This window comes from Trachypithecus francoisi, unplaced genomic scaffold (assembly GCF_009764315.1).
Source record: "Trachypithecus francoisi isolate TF-2019V2 unplaced genomic scaffold, Tfra_2.0 Lachesis_group3, whole genome shotgun sequence".
Classification (NCBI taxonomy): Eukaryota; Metazoa; Chordata; class Mammalia; order Primates; family Cercopithecidae; genus Trachypithecus; species Trachypithecus francoisi.
This window is the reverse complement of record NW_022681468.1, coordinates 53,407,102-53,426,504: the sequence shown is the minus strand read 5'-3', so window position 1 is coordinate 53,426,504 and position 19,403 is coordinate 53,407,102. Positions and strand designations below refer to the sequence as shown.

At 39.5% G+C, this 19,403-nt stretch overlaps 1 protein-coding gene across 9 annotated transcripts in view; it reads left to right on the top strand.

The window, feature by feature from the left end:
• Window positions 1–19,403, top strand: part of GNG2 (G protein subunit gamma 2) — a 136,287-nt gene that overhangs the window by 111,979 nt on the left and 4,905 nt on the right. For 7 of the 9 annotated variants that reach the window (XM_033188045.1, XM_033188044.1, XM_033188046.1 and 4 more), the window contains one exon: window positions 15,646–18,905. In XM_033188045.1, coding sequence (XP_033043936.1) covers window positions 15,646–15,774 — 129 coding nt within the window. In that variant the 3' untranslated portion in view covers window positions 15,775–18,905. Of the gene's footprint in view, window positions 1–15,645; window positions 19,224–19,403 lie in introns of those variants that run through there. The other 2 variants (XR_004431619.1, XR_004431618.1) reach the window with 2 other exon arrangements.

The window sequence follows — 19,403 nt, the reverse complement described above, 5'->3', positions numbered from 1 at the left end:
AGTGAACAGGCAACCTACAGAATGGGAGAAAATTTTTGCAATCTACTCATCTGACAAAGGGCTAATATCCAGAATCTACAAAGAACTCAAACAAATATACAAGAAAAAAACAAACAACCCCATCAAAAAGCGGGCAAAGGATATGAACAGACATTTCTCAAAAGAAGACATTCATACAGCCAACAGACACATGAAAAAATGCTCATCATCACTGGCCATCAGAGAGCATCTTAAAGATTAGGCAGAAGTTCATTTCTAATGTATCTTTCCCTCCTCCAGCATAAAATAATAGAATAAATTAGATCCTCTTTCCCGTGTAGAATTAAAAACAAGTAACGCAACACAACAAAAAAGCAAAACAGGCTCATGGTTAAATTCCAGTGACAGAAATTAGAGAACATATGAAATATATCAGTGCACTAGTTCCCCTCCCTGTCCTCATGGAAACCTTTTTCTCATTTGGTTTTTAATTTTTTCTGTCCTGGTTCAGGTTCTAAGGCTAAATGTCTATCCTTTGTGTCTAACCCTTCTAGTTATCCTTGCACATTGTAAGTTTTTTCTTCTTTATTGAATTTTTTTTTCCTGCAAAACACAAAAGTCACACCTTGCCTCCCTCAGAAGTCTATGTGTTTCTTTTTTTCCTCTCCCTCTCCAGACCTAACCTGATAGCTTTGCCGTAAGTTGGGGCTAATGCACCTAGAACCAAGACTTCAAATTCAGACCCTTTGTTGGTAGTTTTCAGATGAAAAGTTGGCTAATATGCTGTCATTATTAATAGATGGCTATGGCATGGTGGCAAAGTGAATTTTTGTTAACCATCAAAACTTTACTGCCCCAGAAGTAAAATGCCTTACCCAAGAATTCTATGAAATGCAACTCGGAAACGTATCTCATTGTACTAAGATAAACTACAACCTTCTTCTAAATGCCCTTTTAAAACTAGAATATTTTTCCTATTTTCTCCATACTTAATTCAGCACCTGGGCAATCCAGCTGTCCTTTGGAGTCTGACAAGGTCAATAAACTGTAGCTCATGGGCCAAATCCAGCCCACTGCCTATGTTTATAAATAAAGTTTTATTGGAACACACTCATTTACATATTGTGTATGACTGCTTTCACTCTAAAACAGCAGAGTAGAGTGGTTGTAACACAGACCATATTGCCCACAAAGCTGAAATAGTTACTCTCTGGGGCTTTATAGAAAGCTCACTGACCCCTGGGCTACAGCAGTGGTTCTCAGCTCATCTGTGCGTTCCCAACACCCAGAGAGCTCTATAAAAGGACCAATTACCGAACCACACCCAAACCAATTAAATTAGAATCTATTGGGGTATGATTCAGGCATCAGTATTTTTTAAAAAGAATATTTCAGTTCATTCTGATGTATGGCCAAGGTTGAGAACCACTGTCCTATGGGAAGGAGTTTGCTTCTGCTAAGTTTCATCAGGTATGTGCTAGAGAGTGAAGAGAGAGCTATTCTTACTCTACAAGTAAGATGAGAAAATACCCATGGATGTCTTCCCATTTATCGTGAATCTCCTTTGTAAAATTTGATGCCTAGTAATGGACCACAGGATTTAATCAGCTCCTGCTCTTCTTTCAACAGCCTTAATTCTTATTCTTTACTCATGACTGAGATCAATAAAGGGACCTTACCTTGCTCCTTTGTGATCTTCCTCTTCTCCTCTTTTCTTGCTTCTTCTTTTTCACTATCTTGCTGAAAAAGCACAAGGTGACAGGTGGGCACAATAACTGCTGAGAGAAGTAAGGTGGCCCATGGATTGTCAAATCAGAAAGGGCCATTCAGTTATTTTTGAGGGAGAGGAGGTTCTGCCCATGGGCCTTCTGGAAAATACCACTTTGATTTTTGAGGTGGTCCAACTGTGATAAAAGTTTGCGAAGCTTTACTGTGGTTGATGTTTTCTGTTAATATTCAGCATCCCAGCATCCCCAGTTACTGTTCCTGAAGGAGGATGTGATGTGCTTATGGGTGATGAAAATTGACAGCAGAAGAAAGATAATAGAAATAGAACTTTTCAGAAATAGTTTAGATTTTATCATCCCTCTCCTGAATTACTGAATGCAAGGGGCTCCTATTTGCTGTCTGCAATTCCATCTCAACACACCTCCATCCCCACCATCAATTACCTTCCATATTCCTGCCAAATATAATGTTCTAAAAGAAAATCTAATTATACTCCTCTTCACTGAAAATCAGCTTATGAATCCCCATTACCAGTAAAATAAAATTCAGACCCTTTAGCAGTGTATACAAAGTTCCTCTGACCCCTGTCATCTCTTCAGCTTCATTCCTGCTCTCTTTTCTGCATGCCATGTAGAACCACTTTTAATTCTTTTGATGGAAATGTCAAATACCTAGAACATCCAATCTCCTTTGCCCCTCTATCTTGCTGCTTTACTTACCTGACTTTACTTAACACTTCACTGCATTGAATCATTAAAGATTCAGATCAAATTATTAGATCCTTTAAAAAGTTTTCCTAGATCCTCATCATAAGGTTGGATTTTTGCTGTTTGTTCAGTTGTTCATTCATTTACTTATATAAAGCTCTCTTACTGAAAACTTTCTAAATTACAAGGGCTTGTTAGGTTCTAAAGAGATGGAGATAGACAAAAACATGATTCTTGCTCTCAGAGATCCCTGACCTAGTTGGGGGCTACAAAAAAATTGAACAAGGCCTGTTATTGATGCAAACAAGATATCCAAGAAGCCTAGTTACTAAATGTTGTCAGAAAGAAGCCAACCCCACACTCTGATTGCCCTTTGAAGAGACACAAATGCATCACTACTAAAAAAGAAGCAAAGCATGAACTTGAAAAACTGGGTGTGAGTAGTTGCCTTCCTAGGTGATCTTCACATTCAAATCTCTGAATCCCACTTGACGCCACTGGACCTTACATTGTTAGAAATATAGCAGCAGCCTGTATTTCAGCATTTGCTGTGTACCTCAGAGCTAGGCAGGCTTGCTGTGGTGAAGTGACAGATTATTTTTAGTTGAGCGGTTGGATAAAATGTTGACTGTGTTGACACGGTTGTCAGCTAGCTGGTTTAGGGCTTGGTTATCTGCCTTTAGAAGTCTTTTCAAGGCTTTTGAGCATTCAGGCTTCTCCACCTACTTTCCATACACGATCCTGTCAGCAGAAAGGGGCTTCTCTCTGAAGATCCCAGGCTTGTGATTTTCCAGTGAGAGTAGTGACCTCTTCAAACTATAAAGGATAGAAATGGCTTTATATATGTCTGGCAGAACCTACTGCAACTGAGGTGGCAAAGAATAGGACTCTTAAGAGGATTTGGGGACACAGCTGGAATTGGAGTTGTTGAGGGTCTCTTAAGCAGGTGGTGGCCTTATCCCTCATGTGACCCCCGGAATAAATTACGCTGCATAGAGTAGCCCTACTCTATGAATAACGTAGTCACATGAATAACATGTTTGTTTTTTAAGCCTTCTTGTTTTCTATTCCTTTACATCACAGACCCTGGGAGATTTGGGCTAAGTGAACCCATTATCTGTTCATAAGCCTCAGGCATGTATAAATTATACTCCCAGCCTCTTTGGGAGTATTTCTTTGTTAGGATTTCATTCGAGGACAGAGGGTAAAGAGAAATAAGACGAAACTGGGAAGAGAGTTAGGGGAAGGGGGAGAGAGGGGCTGTGGACTGTGACACCTGGATGAATGAAATAGCAATAGACTCACACTAACACTAACCAAAGACAAAATGAAATAAACCTTGTCCTTAGAGCACAAGAGGAGGGAACATGCACAAAAGTAAAGGACAGCAGGGCTTTGGTAAATCTCTTTATTCATCATTGTATTAGGACTCTTTGAGTTTCTAATAATAGGTATCTAAACCAAGCTAGCTTAAGCAGAAAGAGGTACTGATTATAAAGGATACAGGATGTCTCAATCCAAGAGCAGAAATGTGGCTGGATAGGCAGTGGAAGCGAGAACTGGAAGGCCCTTGAGAACTGTGAGTGCTCCATCACCTGTCTCTGCTTCTCTCTTTGTGTCTGCCTCTTCCTTTTCCTGAGAAGAAGGGATTTTTTAGCTGCCAGGTCCATATAGTAGGCACAAGATGACTGCCCATGGTTCCCAGGATCACAACTCATAGTTCCAGCTCTATGAAAAAAGAGATGGCTTGATTCAATCCTTTTCAGTCTCCATAGCACATAGTCCTAGAGTGCCATCTCTGTTCCAGCAAGAATGAGCTGTCTCCAGCTTCAATCAACTGACATTCGAATTGAACTCCATTATACAGACATAGACCCTAGGAATTAACCTGCCCATTTGGAGGAATGGGAATGGGAATGGGAATCATTGTAAGCTGGAAAGATGCTCTTTGGCAGGAGTTGCTATCAGTACTATGAAAAATAATGTAGATTTAAGAGCAAAAGATATAAGATGCAAGGCCAGGAGCATGGGTAAAATTATTGCTTCTTAATTAATTGGCTGTTCCATAAATTGACCCCACAGGAAAAAATGTCTCATTTCTCCCATATACTCACCACAGACCTTTCCAAGTGATTCCCTTTATTGTTCTAAAAGTGTGCCATGCAAAGTGTCACCTCCCTGGTTATTCTGGGTTTCTCACTGAGAATACCCTTCCCCCTTATTTCTTTGCCTCTGCCAATCTTATTCCTCCTTTAGGGGTCAGCTCAAGTTCCTACTTGTTCATGAATCTCTTTTTCTATTCTGATCATATTTACTAATCAATTTACTAATTAGTTTCATCTTCATCAAATAAATTTTTCCACCTAAACTACATAGTCCTTTTCAAAGACCATGTTGTCTACTTGTTTGCATCTTTCATGGTACTGGGGTACATAAGCATTTTGTAAAAACTTTGTTTAGTAGACAGCTTTAAATTTGTATATTAAGAGTGTCATACACCAAAACATTACTATATTCCCCATGACATTCCCAATTACATTTATGGACTTGGAGATTCCAAGCATGAATGTAACTGGACAAATAAAACTGTGGTAATGGGGAATTCAAATTAAATATTTTTTAAAAGGATAGAATTTAGTCATTTTAAAGAAAGGTAAATTGTTTCATAACATTGTATGATCATAAGTATCTACCGTTTATAGTGTCCCTTCTGTTTAAAACACTTTAACATATAAAACACTTTAACATATAAAAAGAACAGACTGACTTTCTCCACAATGAGGACAAATATGTATAAATTAGTGAGCTGAATATGGACGTTTCTAATGATTAAGTCATCTTTATGATGATTATGATAATAGATTGAAATTGAACTTCATGGAACCCTGTAGTGAGAAATAGTCCAGTTAGACAATATGCTTGGAACTAGAGAAAGGACATGTATTCCAGGTTTAGGACATTTTGAGTATTTTTCCAGCATTTGAGCTGAGAGTATCCCTTCCCTAAAATGCTTGTGTTCAATTTTATTAGGAAAAATGGAATACAATCCTCCTTCTAGGTCAACTGACAGTATTATCAGGGATGATAAAATCAGTAAAGTGTATCAAAGGACTAAATAGAGGAAAGGGTTGTGTTCAAAGATGGCCAATGCTAATTCATTTAATTTGCTGAAAATGAAGCAAACACATTTAAAGTTGAAGTAAGGCATACATTAATAATGAAGCATAAAACTTCGTTTTTATGATGGTTGATATAATTTTTAAAAGTTCAATAGATATTAATTACCAAGTACATATTTAGCCTTGTGCATCACATCTAACAGCAATAGAAGTAGTACTATATAACTTTGGTAATTTGAAACCTCTGGGAAGTGAATTTTTCTGAATAGCCTAGTTTTTATACCAGATAAACTCTCCCTTCTTAAGAATGTAATTATTTTAATGCTAGTATTGAATGTCTTTCTTCTTTCATTAAATAAATACATATAATATACTTTGCTTAATGACTGTTTTGCAAATTATTTACTTCCTTCAAAAAGAATCCTATCAATAAGTACATTCAGTTTAATATCACCTTGAAGGAGCAGGAAGAAGAAGACAACTTAGAAAGAGTCACACATGATTTTATAAATACAAACATAGTGGACACTCGTTCATACAATTATACTTTCTCTAGTGTCACAATCAAAGTTTGATTGTGGGCATTCTTCACAATCATAGTGGCAAAATCCTTTAGACTCACCTTTGGCCACTGGCAGTGATACAGGCATCACAGTGATTCAGGCCATCACGGTGATCTGTAGGGCATCAAGGTATTGCAGACATGGTGATGCAGACATCCTGGTAATGCAGGCTATCATGGTAATGTGGGGCATCAAGGTGTTGCAGTCATCATGCTGATATAGATGTCATGGTGATGCAGCCATCAGGGTGATGCAGTCATGGTGATATAGTCATCATGGTGACACAGACATTATAGTGATGCAGTCATCATAGTGGTGCAGGCCATCATGGTGATGTAGGGCATCAAAGTGATACAGACATCATGGTGATACAGGCTATCATGATGATGTATGGCATCAAGGTGTTGCAGTCATCATGCTGTTACACACGTCATGGTGATGCAGTTGTCATAGTGATGCAGGCCATCATGGCTATGTAGGGCATCAAAGTGATACAGACATCATGGTGATGCAGTCATCATGGTGACACAGACATCATAGTGCTGCCATCATCATAGTGGTGCAGTCATCATGATCATGCAGGCATCATGGTAATGCAAGCATCATGATAACTTCTGCTTTTCATTCCCTACATTAGTGATCTTGCTCTCCATAGCACATTTCATATTTTTAGTATAATTTCAAGACACATGAGAGAGTACTGAATTTTCTTATGCATTTACACTGCTTGACATAGATTTTAATTTTCCTGACTTGAATTACACATTAATGATTCAAAGAAAAATAAAGCCTTTCTTTAAAGTAGCCAATTGGCCAGGTGGGGTGGCTCATGCCTGTAATCCCAGCAATTTGGGAGGCAGAGGCAGGCAGATCACCTGAGATCAGGAGTTCGAGAGCAGCCTGGCCAACATGGCGAAACCCCATCTCTATTAAAAGTAAAAAAATAAATAAAGTAGCCAACAGCTTTTGACCTGGTAAAAGAACTTTCTAAATAAATATCAGACCAACCTCTCCTTGTTTGAAAATTCTGTGATCTCCTCCCAGTGATTAGGCAGTTTCTTTTGTCTTTGCCCACATTGCCAGACCTGTATATGCTCTGTTACAATAACATGCTGTGAAGTAGTAAGAGATATATATGTATTGGTCTCTGCCCCCAGTTCCTGACACGGAGCTCCTAAAACCTTTGTAAATAAGGGGGCTAAGACAATCTTCGTTCTCGCATTTGGTCTTTGACCCTGATTTCTAAGACCTATGTCATTTCCTGGGTAATAAGAACATATTTTGTTTCAGTGAGGCGACTCTTGGTGGGCTTCTAGATGAGCTAATAATCTATCATGCCTACATGACAAACCCTCCATAAAAATTCCAAAAGAACAGTGTTCAGAGCCACATACAGTGGCTCATACCTATAATCCCAGAATTTTGGGAGGCTGAGGCAGGATGATAGCTTGAAGCCAGAAGTTTGAGACCAGCCTGAGCAACAAAGTGAGACCCCATGTCTCCAAACTATTTAAAAGTTAGCTGGGCCTGGTGGTGTGCACCTGTAATCTTAGCTAATTGGGAGACTGAGGCAGGAGGATCACTTGATCCCAGGAGTTTGAGGCTGCAGTGAGCTATGATCATGGTACTGCACTCCAGCCTGGGCAACAGAGGGAGACCGTGTCTCTTAAAAATAAACAACAACAACAACAACAACAACAAATGGAGATCTGAGAGTTTTGGGGTTGGTGAACACATCCACCTGCTGGGAAAGTGGAATACCCCAACTCCAAACGGATACAAGCTCCTACCCTCATGATCCTTCCAAACCTCACCCTATATATCTCTTTCTCCAACTCCTCATTTATAGCTTTTAAAATACCCTTTGCAATAAGTTGGAAATAGCAAGTGAACTGTTTTCTTGGGTTCTGTGAGCTACTCTAGCAAATTATCCAATCTGAAGAGGTAGCCACAGGAACCTCTGATTTGTAGCCAAGTCTGACAGAAGTTGTGAGTAACCTGGGGGCCTACTACTTGCTATTGGCATTTGAAATGGGGCGGGGACAGTCTTGTGAGACTAAGCTTTTAACCTGTGGGATCTGTTTCTATCTCCACGTAGATAGTACCAGAATTAAATTAAATTGTAGGACACCCAGGTGGGCCAGAGAATTGCTTGGTGTGGGAAAACCCACACATCTGGTATCAGAAAAGAAGTGTGTAGAGTGGTGTGAGTATAGAGTAGGAGGAAACAGTTGGATTGTTTTTCTGTATACACTTCCCATCTCAAGCCTCCGCCGAGTATAATCTTTGAAATCCTTTTAAAAAACAAATTAAAGTTAAGTCAACCTTAGATGGCTCCATTAATGCAGGCAACCCAATTGAAGCCATGATTTTATGACTGATATCCTTAATGCAGAGGCAATTTCCCATGTGTATAGGCAATGACAGCCTGTCCGGGCTTATTTTTTTGCCTGATGGCTTGCAAGCATTTTGCAACATCAATTTTAAGATGTGTCTCAATTTCAGATGTAATGAAGATGGATTATATCTCTACCTTCTGTTTAAACTTGGAGATCTGGTTTTTATCCTCACTGACAACTGCTTCCTCTTGGCATTGTCAAGCAGTCTTCCTAGAGTAATTCTCCTGTTTTTTTGGAGCCTAGAATCACAGTCCGGTAGCCTTCACTGAAGCTGTCTAGAGTCCCCCCCCCGCCACCCCCACAACTCCTTACTTCCTGGTTCGCAGTCCCAGTCTGGTTTGGTGAGGATGCTGGATAGCAGGATTTTAGCAATTGCTAATCTGGGGAGATCCTTGCTGTGATCAAAAGTGAAGTCCTTCCCTTGTGCAGTAGATCCCATCTCTCTAACCAAGAAACCTCCTCCAGCAGTTTATTCTTCCACCTCCTGCCTATCCTGCATCAACAGTTTTTGATTCTCTACATCATTTCCATTATCATACAAACATGGTGTTATTTCTCCATCTCAAATAAAATTTGATTTTTTTCTTGATCCCTCCACTTCCCCTTCCAGCAACTGCCTCATTTGTTTACATTTTTTGCAGTATGACTTTGAAAAAATCATCTATATCCACCATCTCTAATTTCTCTTTTCCTTTTCTTTTGCAAAGTCATTTTTATTCTGGAAATAATCTCAAAGTTACAGAAGAGTTGCATGTATGTTGCAAAGAATTTTGTTTTCTCCTGAACCAGTTGAGAATAAGTTGTCAAAAGATGTCCTGTCACCTCTGAGTACTGTAATGTGTATTTTCTACAAGTAAGGACATTGTTCTACATACTCATAATACAATCATCAGAATCAGGAAATTAACATTGACCCATTACTACCTTCTAATCCTGAGATCCCATTTAAGTACGCAAATCATCCCAGTAATGTCCGTTTTAGCGAGAGGACTGAGTTCAGAATCATTTGTTGCATTTAGTTGTCCTGTCTGGCACAGTTCTTTAGACTTACGTGACCTTCATGACCTTGACACTTTTGGAGGTTATAGACCATTTTTTAGAATGTCACTCAGTTTGGGTTTGTCAGATAATTATAATTAAATTCAGGTAACAAAACCTTGGCATTAATATCATAGAACTAATGGAGTATTCATTTCATTCTATTCTATCAGTGGGACATTATCTCAAATTGTCACTGACTGGTAATGTTAAGTTTCATTACCTGACTAATGTGTTTTCCAGATTTCTCCACACAAACCTATTTGTTTTCTTTTTGAAGTTAAAAAGTATTTGGAATTTGGGAAGGAATTTGCTCTTTTATTCAGTGGTTTACAGTCTGCTACTATCATCATACGTTGTTGCTAGGACTCTACTTAATGTCTTGTGTGCTAGGAAGCCTTTCTACTCTGTCCCTATGTGATCTCCAGGATTGTTTTACTTGCTCCTTCCTGATATTCTTTGCATAGCCTCAAGTGGTTTTCTCCTATGCATGTGCCAATCAGTTTTTAACTAAAGACTCAAGATGAATCCTCCAGAGGCCTTAAGAGCTTTCTCTCCCCCAGTGTAATTCTTTCTTCTCTGCTATTCTCTCCTCAACTCAGGGAGATTGCTGAACTCTGTCTGGGTATTCCCTCCCTGTGCAGTGGCAGGCAGTAAGCTGGGGAAACTGTAGAATTTATCTTATCTCCCTTCTCTCAGGTATCACTCTTCTGTGCTGCCTATTGTCTAACAGTTAAAAATTATTTCTTCATATATTCTGCCCAGTTTTTAATTTGAGGCAGGACAGTTTAGTTGGCCCTTATTACTCCGTCATAGTCAAAATCGGAAGTGTAGAATGCTATACAAGCTCTACAGGGACAAGCATCTTTGTACATTTTGTTCCCTGGTTATTGCAAGTATCCAGACTACACCTGGCATATTAGATGCTCAGTAAATGTTCGTTGCATGAAATATCTGTTGAAGAAGATTATGTTTGAGAACTCCTTCAGCAGTTACTATGAGTGTTGAATATGTGTCAGGCACTGATTATGCGGTGGTAAATAACACAGGTGTGGTCCCTGCCTTCGTGGAGCCCAGAGCCTAAAGGGAAAGGCAAATATTAAATGGCAAATAAACAGACGATGTCCGTAATTATAAATTGTGATAGCAATTTATAATTTTCTGTGAAAGAAAAGAATGTGAGAAAGTACTCTGAGAGAATAATGAGGAAAGTCGCTGTGGATGAGGCGATCAGTGAAGGTTCTGCAAGGAGGTGGTAGTTCTGCTGACTTCTGAAAGAAAATAAGAAGCCAACCCATTGAGGAGATGATGAGAAGAATGTTATAGGATACTGAATATGTGACACTCTGAGGCAAACAAAGAACCTGGAGCTTTCGAAAAGTAAAGGCGATATGCGAGAGGGAAGAATGCTACAACATGAACTTGGAGAGAGGGGCAGGCCCAGAACATGCAATACCCACAGGCTGTTTTACAAAGTTTTGGTTTTCTACAAATTACAATGAGAAGTTATTGAAGGCTTTAAATAGGGGAATGATAGGAATCCACTTATATTTTTAAAATATCTTTCTAGCTACAGTATGGAGAATACTACTCCTGCATAGTTATGAACATAGAAAGTCATTTAAAACTGAGAAAATTAAACATTTTTGTGCTCTTGACTCAATTGCCTGTCTGCTGAAGCCTATGGTCTCCTTCTCAGAATTATGTTTTTAAACACAAAAGAAACTGATGATATTGACATGAGGGTCATTAGAATATTTTTATAAAACATTTAAATAATATTCTTTAAAATATCAATTTTTAAAAATATATATGATGTAGTTACACAAACGTACTCCTTTGTTAACTGATTATGTAAGATCTAATAGGCCTAGAGTCATAAGGTGGATGAACATAAATGCAATGTTGAGGTGTCTGCAATGAATATAATATGACTGAAAGTATCTGGTTTCTATCAGTGGCCAAGTCGCATGTACTGCTAGGGCTACTACAGTGTGTTGTCTATATTTATAATGAGAGGAAATGCTACATTTCCATTTGAGGTTAGTGAAAAATAAAGATGGAAATTTTTTGTATTATTTGAAGTTCACATACCACCCCCCGAATTCTATCTGTGGACCCCTGGGGTAATCCAAACTAATTGCTTTTTATTTACAAAGTTATTTTAGTAATCACGAAGAGAGAAGACTGCAGTATGAACTGGGGTAGCTGCAATAGAGATAACAGGAAGGGAGCCAAATTAGAGATATCTCTGGAGGAAGAATCAACAGGTCAGAAAAGGGAGAGATTTTGTGGAGTTAGTGGGGAAATCTTCGTAGAAGTAGGCATAGGAATGTAAAAGAAGCTGTGTGCAAAGTGTTAGCAGGGATTGTCAGAAAGGAGAAAGATCCGCTAAGCACACTATTGCTGTGACTCATTATAAGGCAAAGGACAAGGAAGACAGCCACAGGTTAAAAAGGAGGAATGTTCATGAAGATTAAGTCAGGGACACTGAGACTCACAACTCAGTAGCTCAGGAGCTGTGGGACCTGGGGCAAACACTTAATGAAGCCTCCACTTCACATATTTAAGATGAGAATGATAATAGCTTGTGACCCATAATGTTGTTGTAAGGATTAAATAAGATACCGTATATAAAGTGGTTAGCACAGTTCTGACACATAGCAAGGGCTGATAAATATTAGCAATTATTCTGATTACTGCTGGGATTCTGACACTGTTGGAGCATTGCCCACAGGAGATTGCAATCTCATTGAGGAAACAAGATAAAACACATAATATATTTTAAGAAGGAAACCATTCAGAATCAAATGTTCAAATATAAAGATGTGAGCAACTCTAAGTTATTAAATTTTCCTAGTATAGCACTTCCTGTATCATAAAAAGATTTTGAATATTCATGCCACATAGTTGTATGTGAGTGTTGCAAATGAGTAGGGATGGACAGTGCTGCTTCTCTTCATAACAAATGAGTTTTAGATATCACTGATTTACAGTCTCCGCTGTGTAACAGCTAAGCTCCTGTTTGGTGTAACAATGACTATTGCTCAAACAAGAAGAAAGAAAAAAGTGATCTCACTTCAGTCTGAAAGTCTGTCCTTTGTTTTCATGTAGGGGAGCTAAGACATGAACAGGCTGTTTCCTTTCATTTTGTCGTAGAGGCATTTCATAAAGAATTTCAATCTCAACCTTTGGAGCAAAGCCCACAGTTGAGTAGTTTATATGCAGGTGGCTGTGACTTAATGGCAACACATTCGAGTTCAAGTTCTTTTTCTGCTGTGTGCTTTACTGTATGATATTGAACAACTTACATAATCTGCTGAGCCTCAATTTTTCATCTATGTAAAGAGGATAATAATTCTTACCTCGGGATTACTGTGAAGATCAAAAGAGGAAATTTAACTCAATGTCTGGAACAAAATAATTACACAATAAAAATATTTTTATAAGTACTGTAATGTCTATTGAAGAGTGAGACTGATTTTTACGTACATATCATGTATTGGGTTGACTAGTGTCCCCTAAAATTTATGCCCACCTGGAATCTTAGAATGTGACCTTACTTGGAAATAGGGTATTTGTAGATGTAATCAAATTAAGAGGAGTCATACTGGATTAGGGTAACTCTAACTGGTGAGATGGGAAATTTGAACACACAGGGAAGAGAATTCCACATAAAGACACAGACACTCAGGAGACAATTCCATGTGAAAATAGAGATTGGAGTGATATGTCTATAAGCCAAGGGACACCAAAGATTGCCAGCAACCACCAGACACTAGGAGAGAAGCATGGAACAGATTCTCACTCAGAGCCTCCAGAAGGGACCAACCACGCTAATGCCTTGATTTCAAACTGCTAGCCTCTAACAGAATAAATTTCTGTTGTTTTCAGTTACCCAGTTTGTGATGACTTGTTCAAGACAGCCAGAGGAAACAAATACACAAACCAATACGTATACCTCTTTGTGTCAGTTAGGGTTGGCTAGATGTTGTGGTAGTAACAGAAGGTGCCCTACCCTTCATTCTTAGGGGTTTGCAACAGCACAGGCACACTTCTCACTCCTACCACATGTCAATCATAAATCAGCTGCCACTCCACACCATGTCACCTTCATCAGGAATGCTGGCAGACAGAGCAGCCTCTGTCTGGAATGTTGCCTCTATCTGTTCTGTGGCAAAGGGAACAGAGAGTCAAAAAGTTGAAGGGTTTATGGGATGAGAAGAGGAAACTGATTTCCCTACCCAACCAGTAAATCATAAAGTTGAAGTAGCCTTAAGTAACAAAGGCTGGGTGAAGTGGCTTATATCTGTAATCCCAGGACTCCGGAGGGTGAGGCGGGAGAATGGCTTGAGGTCAGGCGTTCAAGACCAGCCTGGGCAACATAGCAAGAAAATGTTTGAAAAACCAGCCAGGCATGGTGGCATGCACCTGTAGTCTCAGCTACTCAGGAGGCTGAGGCAGGAGTGACAAAGGTTTAATCACCTCAGCCCTGGGACAAGAAACAAATCAAGGATATGGCCACTAGGCCATTTGTTAAAATCTCTGCATCAATTAGGAGGGTTCCTCATAAATTATTTCAGTTGGATAAAGTGGCATAGAGGAAGGGACATGGCAAACTGTGCATTGGCTCCTAAAGCTTCTGCCCATAAGTTATCCATATAAATTCTGCTCATGTCTCTCTGGCCAGAGCAAGCTTATGTCACTGGGCAAGTCTGGTGTCGTCATGTGGGCATGTATGTCCCACTTGTAGGGAGGGGCAGTGACTAGCTCTAGTAATAATATAATTCACCCCAATCTTACATTAGATTATCCTTTCAGTAGTTGCTTTGATATCCTTTCATTAGTTGCTTGAAAGGCTTTCATAGTAGTACAGTGGTGTTGCTTTCATTTCATAGTAGTACAGTGGTTTTATTTTATATCATAAATTTGACCCCAAATGGCATTCCCCAGGTTGATCATTTACCTAGTCCCCAGATGTAGCTATAGATGACTTTTAGTTTATTTCCTGAAACTAAATCCACCCTCTCATGTAGTAAAAATTTCCTCTGGTGAAGATGGTCAAAGGAAGGTACTACAGGGAACTCCTAACAAGCAGCAGCAAATGTGTTCTAAGAAATGACAGCATCGCCAGAATCAGTGACAGCCTCCCAGTGACACATCACTAAAGGGCACAATGCTTGGTTAAAGTCACAGATATAGCATTTTAATGTATATGATATATAAAAATATGTATTGTATAGTGTGTGTATACATAGATATACCTCCTGATGTGTCTGCTTAAAAAGGGAAATTGACATGGCTTTAAGCATCCCTAGCACAACTCCTGAAGCAGAGGCACGGCTACAAAATGATAATAATGGCTAGCCTGTGTGGAAAGCTTGCTATGTGCCAGACACTAAATGATTTACATGGATTATTTCATTTAACCCTTGTTACCAGGGCTGGGACCAGGGTGGCGCAATGAGATATCGGAGCACAAAAGTGAAGGAGGGCTGGGCACAGGGGCTCACGTCTGTAATCCCAGCACTTTCAGAAGCCAAGACAGATGGATCACTTGGGGCCAGGAGTTCAAGACCAGCCTGGCCAATATGGTGAAACCCTGTCTCTACCAAAAGTACAAAAGATTAGCCAGGCACCATGGCACACACCTGTAGTCCCAGCTACTAGGGTGACTGAGGCAAGATAATTGCTCAAACCCAGGAGTGAGCCGAGATCGAGCCACTGCACTCCAGCCTGGGCAACCGAGCGAGACTCTATCTCAAAAAAAAAAAAAAAAAATGAAGGAGACAGCCACCCGCGGGGCTGTGTAAATGCAGGGTTGATACCTGCATGCCCCTGCCAGCGAGTGCCTCCTTCAGTTTTGCACCCTAAGCGCCTCACGGACCTTAACCTAGTCCCAGACTTGCTGGCAAGAATCCTGTGAGGTCAGTGTCGTCAACTTTCTTCTTTGCAGATGAGGAAGCAGAGGCTTTTAGAGGCTGAGTATCTTGCTTCACTTTCACACAACGATGGAGCAAGGATTTGACGCCAGGACATTGGGCTCCAAAGTCTTGGGCCTTGACTGACTGTACCAGATTCCAGTGTTGGTTGTTTTTGTCTCGTTTTCCAGGTGTCCAAGGCAGCTGCAGATTTGATGGCCTACTGTGAAGCGCATGCCAAGGAAGATCCCCTCCTGACCCCTGTTCCGGCTTCAGAAAACCCGTTTAGGGAGAAGAAGTTTTTCTGTGCCATCCTTTAAGTCTTCAAGAGGGGCCTGAAGAGCCTCCGGGCTCCTGGGACATTGACGTAGAGGTTTTAGCAAAGTGGGCACCTTTCTAGTCCACGGCATTTGAAGAGCGCGAGGAGAACCATCCTGGAAACTCCAGGCTATGCATGTTTAAAGATCTGGTCCCCTTTATGAGAATGCAAGCTGATCCACATCCTGAGTTAAGAGATCTGATTCTGCCGAACTGCCTGGAGGAGGGGAATATATAAAAATAAAATTGGTGTCACTTCTTTTCTGCTATCCCCCAGTGCCCCCCAAAATCCTCATGTTTCTGCTTCATATTTTAAAGAATAACAATTAAAACAGACAGCTGTACTGAGGTAAGATATGTATGACCTTCTTGGAATGAATATTGTCTTTAGAATACCCTTTGATAAGCTGCGCTGTCCCGTGTAGCCGAAATTCTGTTTAATGGCATTGATGTATAGTCATTGTGCCTTTCTTTTTCTTTTTTCCTTCTCCTCTACCCCTCCTTCCACCCCTTCCCATTAGAGTAGTGTGGAGATAAGGCTGGACTTGTCTATCAGATTGAACTCCAAGAATGATCACACGAAATGTTTAGGGAGATGTTCCCCATGGTGTATCCTCATGGTAGCAATGACAAAAAATGCTGGTTGTCTGTGTTCTCTTTTCACTATTCCTAATGTGTACATGATAGCTTTGATTCTGCAAGTAAAAGTAAATCATGTGTTGTGACTGGTGCTTTCATATATTTGTGACAATTTTTGAGTAATATTGCATGAAAATGTCCCTATGTTACATCCATTCAGAAGTTTTGTTGTTTTACTCTAAAGCCAGGAAAGGAAATGAGAGGGGAAAGACCCTGGGGAGGAAAGGAAATCTCAGTATTTTGAAAATTGAGATTACTTCAGAGCCTTAGCCATGCCTAAAATACCTCTGAGTTAATAGTGGTATAAAGGCCTCTTCAATACGTTTCCCAGAATCCAAAGCATTTTGGTTTATCCGGGACCCAGGGCAGCACAGCTGTCACCAAGCAGGAGAGTTAAGGATTCACCATGAGTTGGGAAGTGCTTTTGCCATGAGTATGAGCAAGTTCCCTCCTTCCCTGAATCATGGACATTCTAGATTAAAAGAACATTTTTTCTGCTCTTAAGAAGAAAACCATGGCCCTCCTTTGTTCAAGTATCGGAAGAAATAAACCCACAGCTCCAGAGAAGGTGACCATTCTCAGAACTCTGGCTCTTCAGAAGGACCTCAAATCGCCACTCTTTGGGCAGCAGGTGCGGTCCCCACAGCCAGCTCTACCAGGAAGAGTTCTGGCTCTTCTGTCCACTGAGATGGTCTTGGTTTTTCACTTAACAAATTTTTTAATGGAATCTTTGTTTTTGTTCTCCATCTTGTTTGTTAGAGTCTCTTGGTCTTTATTTACAAATTCCTGGCAACTAGAGTGCTCCTTTCCCAAGATATGGTAGTGAGAGTAATTTTTCATTGTAGCTGTAGTCTCCATCAGTAACAGCAGGCCCTGGAAGGCTTGATCACCTTTTTCTGTGTCATTTTCAGTCAAAGAGGCCCTCTCTTACATCTTGTTTGCTTTCAAATCCCCAAATACCATCTCCATCTCCCAATTATTTCCCTCTTTCCTCTCTATTCTCTTTCTCCTGTTTTTTGGGGGTTTTTTTTGTTTGTTTGTTTGTTTTTTTTTTTGTTTGTTTTTTAAGGCATGAAAAAGGAAGAGAAAAAGATTTGGTATGCCAAGGACAGATTTTGAAACAGACTTGGTAAATGTTTTCCTTAGCTCCTTCATGGGCATGTGGGTAAAAGAATAAATACATCCAATTAAAGCTCATGCTGGGGTCGGGGAGAAGAAGATACTGAAACATTTGTGAAATGTATCAATGTACTTCTGTAACCAGATGCTTCTCTTCAAATTGTGGGGTTTTTGTTACAGTCAGGACACCCATGAAGATTTAGGGGTGAAAGAAACAGCAGAGTATTTATTAAACTATAGCATTGTACAATTAGCTTAGTAACACTGTGGAATAAGCTAAAACATATCACAGTTTTTAAATGGGCCAAAGCATGAATTGACTGTGTGGTCACATGAAAACAAGCATGAATGAATAAAGCACTCTTTGGTAGTGATTGAGGCATCATTAGAAGGCCCAGACGATTTCCACTATTCACAATATTTCCTTTTCTCAGAAGGACTCTTTATATTTCCATGTAAATCTAGATCTTTTGGAGCAGTTAAGATGGAATTACAATTTCTAGGGAGCATTTTAAGGAAAATGTTTTGGCTTTTTCATAATTTTATGTCTTACAGTATGGAATTATAATACAAAAATCTTTATATGAGTTTTGGCTTATTGGTATTTGTACTTATTCAGGGGAAAAAGGTCTTTCGATTACTTATGCCTCTAAAGAGCTTCATTTCTTGAGAAATTCAACAGTCCCATCACCAGCATAATTTTCTCTTAAGGAATAACTAATAGGAAAAGTCAACTTAATTATTTAAGACCCTAGTTTCTACATATAATATATTCAATAGTAATGAAAATCTGCCATGGAATTAACTAATAAGTAGTAAAAATAAACTTCATATTTAGAATGCAAAGTCTAGAAAGAACAATTTTACATGATCCTCAATATCAACTCCAGTTTAAAAGGTGTTCTTGTTAAAACATATGAAACCAAGTACTGCTTAATTTCAGTCAGAAGATACAGATAAATACTTTGGTCTATGTCTGATTTTGCTAATAATATTTGAAGGAGATTGCCTACCAAGGACAAATTAAACAATACATTTAAAAATCAAACAACAAACAATTTCTCCATACACTCATAGTCACATACGGAATTTTGAGAAGATAAAGCATGCTGTCTCTAGGAATTTTTATACTTCTTTTTCTTCCTAAATATTTGCTTCTAGCTGCTCTTGGCAATGATGAATTGTTACGTATGCATTAATGTTTTGCAGCCCAAAAGTTGTTCACATTTTTCCTATATAAGATCTGTGGAGTGCGTGTTTCAAAGAGAGAACCACAGAAATGTTAAAGCAGGAAAACCTGAATGTGATGTGCACATTTTCATCCCACATGGACAATGTATGTGTTTTAATAAATGGAATTTTCAGATTCATTTCATATGCAGTCAATTTCATTGTGGAGGCCTGTGGACCACCTCACCCACTGATTCTGTCGCTAATTGGAGAAGAACCTGATGGTACGAATGGATGGGGAAATAGGAATCCATTGATTTTCTTTAGGATTTTGTTAATAGAGATGTCCTGAAGAAGAAAAACCTCACTTGACAGTCTAAAAGCATTTCTTACTGGGTCTGTACATCTAGGGTACAGCCTTTGGAGACAGAGAAAGGTGGGAGCTGTGAGGAGAGTCCAGGGCTCTGTGACAGGGTGGACTATGCAGACAGAGGAGCTGTATTGACACTCTCACTTGCTGCAGGTATGCCACAGTGGGCTTTTTCCCTTAGGAAAAATAAAAACTGAACAACAGAAGTGCTATTCTCTGTAGCTATCCGTGATTGAAAAGGAGTACAGGAGAAGTCCTTAGAACTCTAGATGCAGCTGCTCCTCAGAGATCTTCTTGGTCAAGAAAGACTTTCAAATGTCCCTCAGATTATGC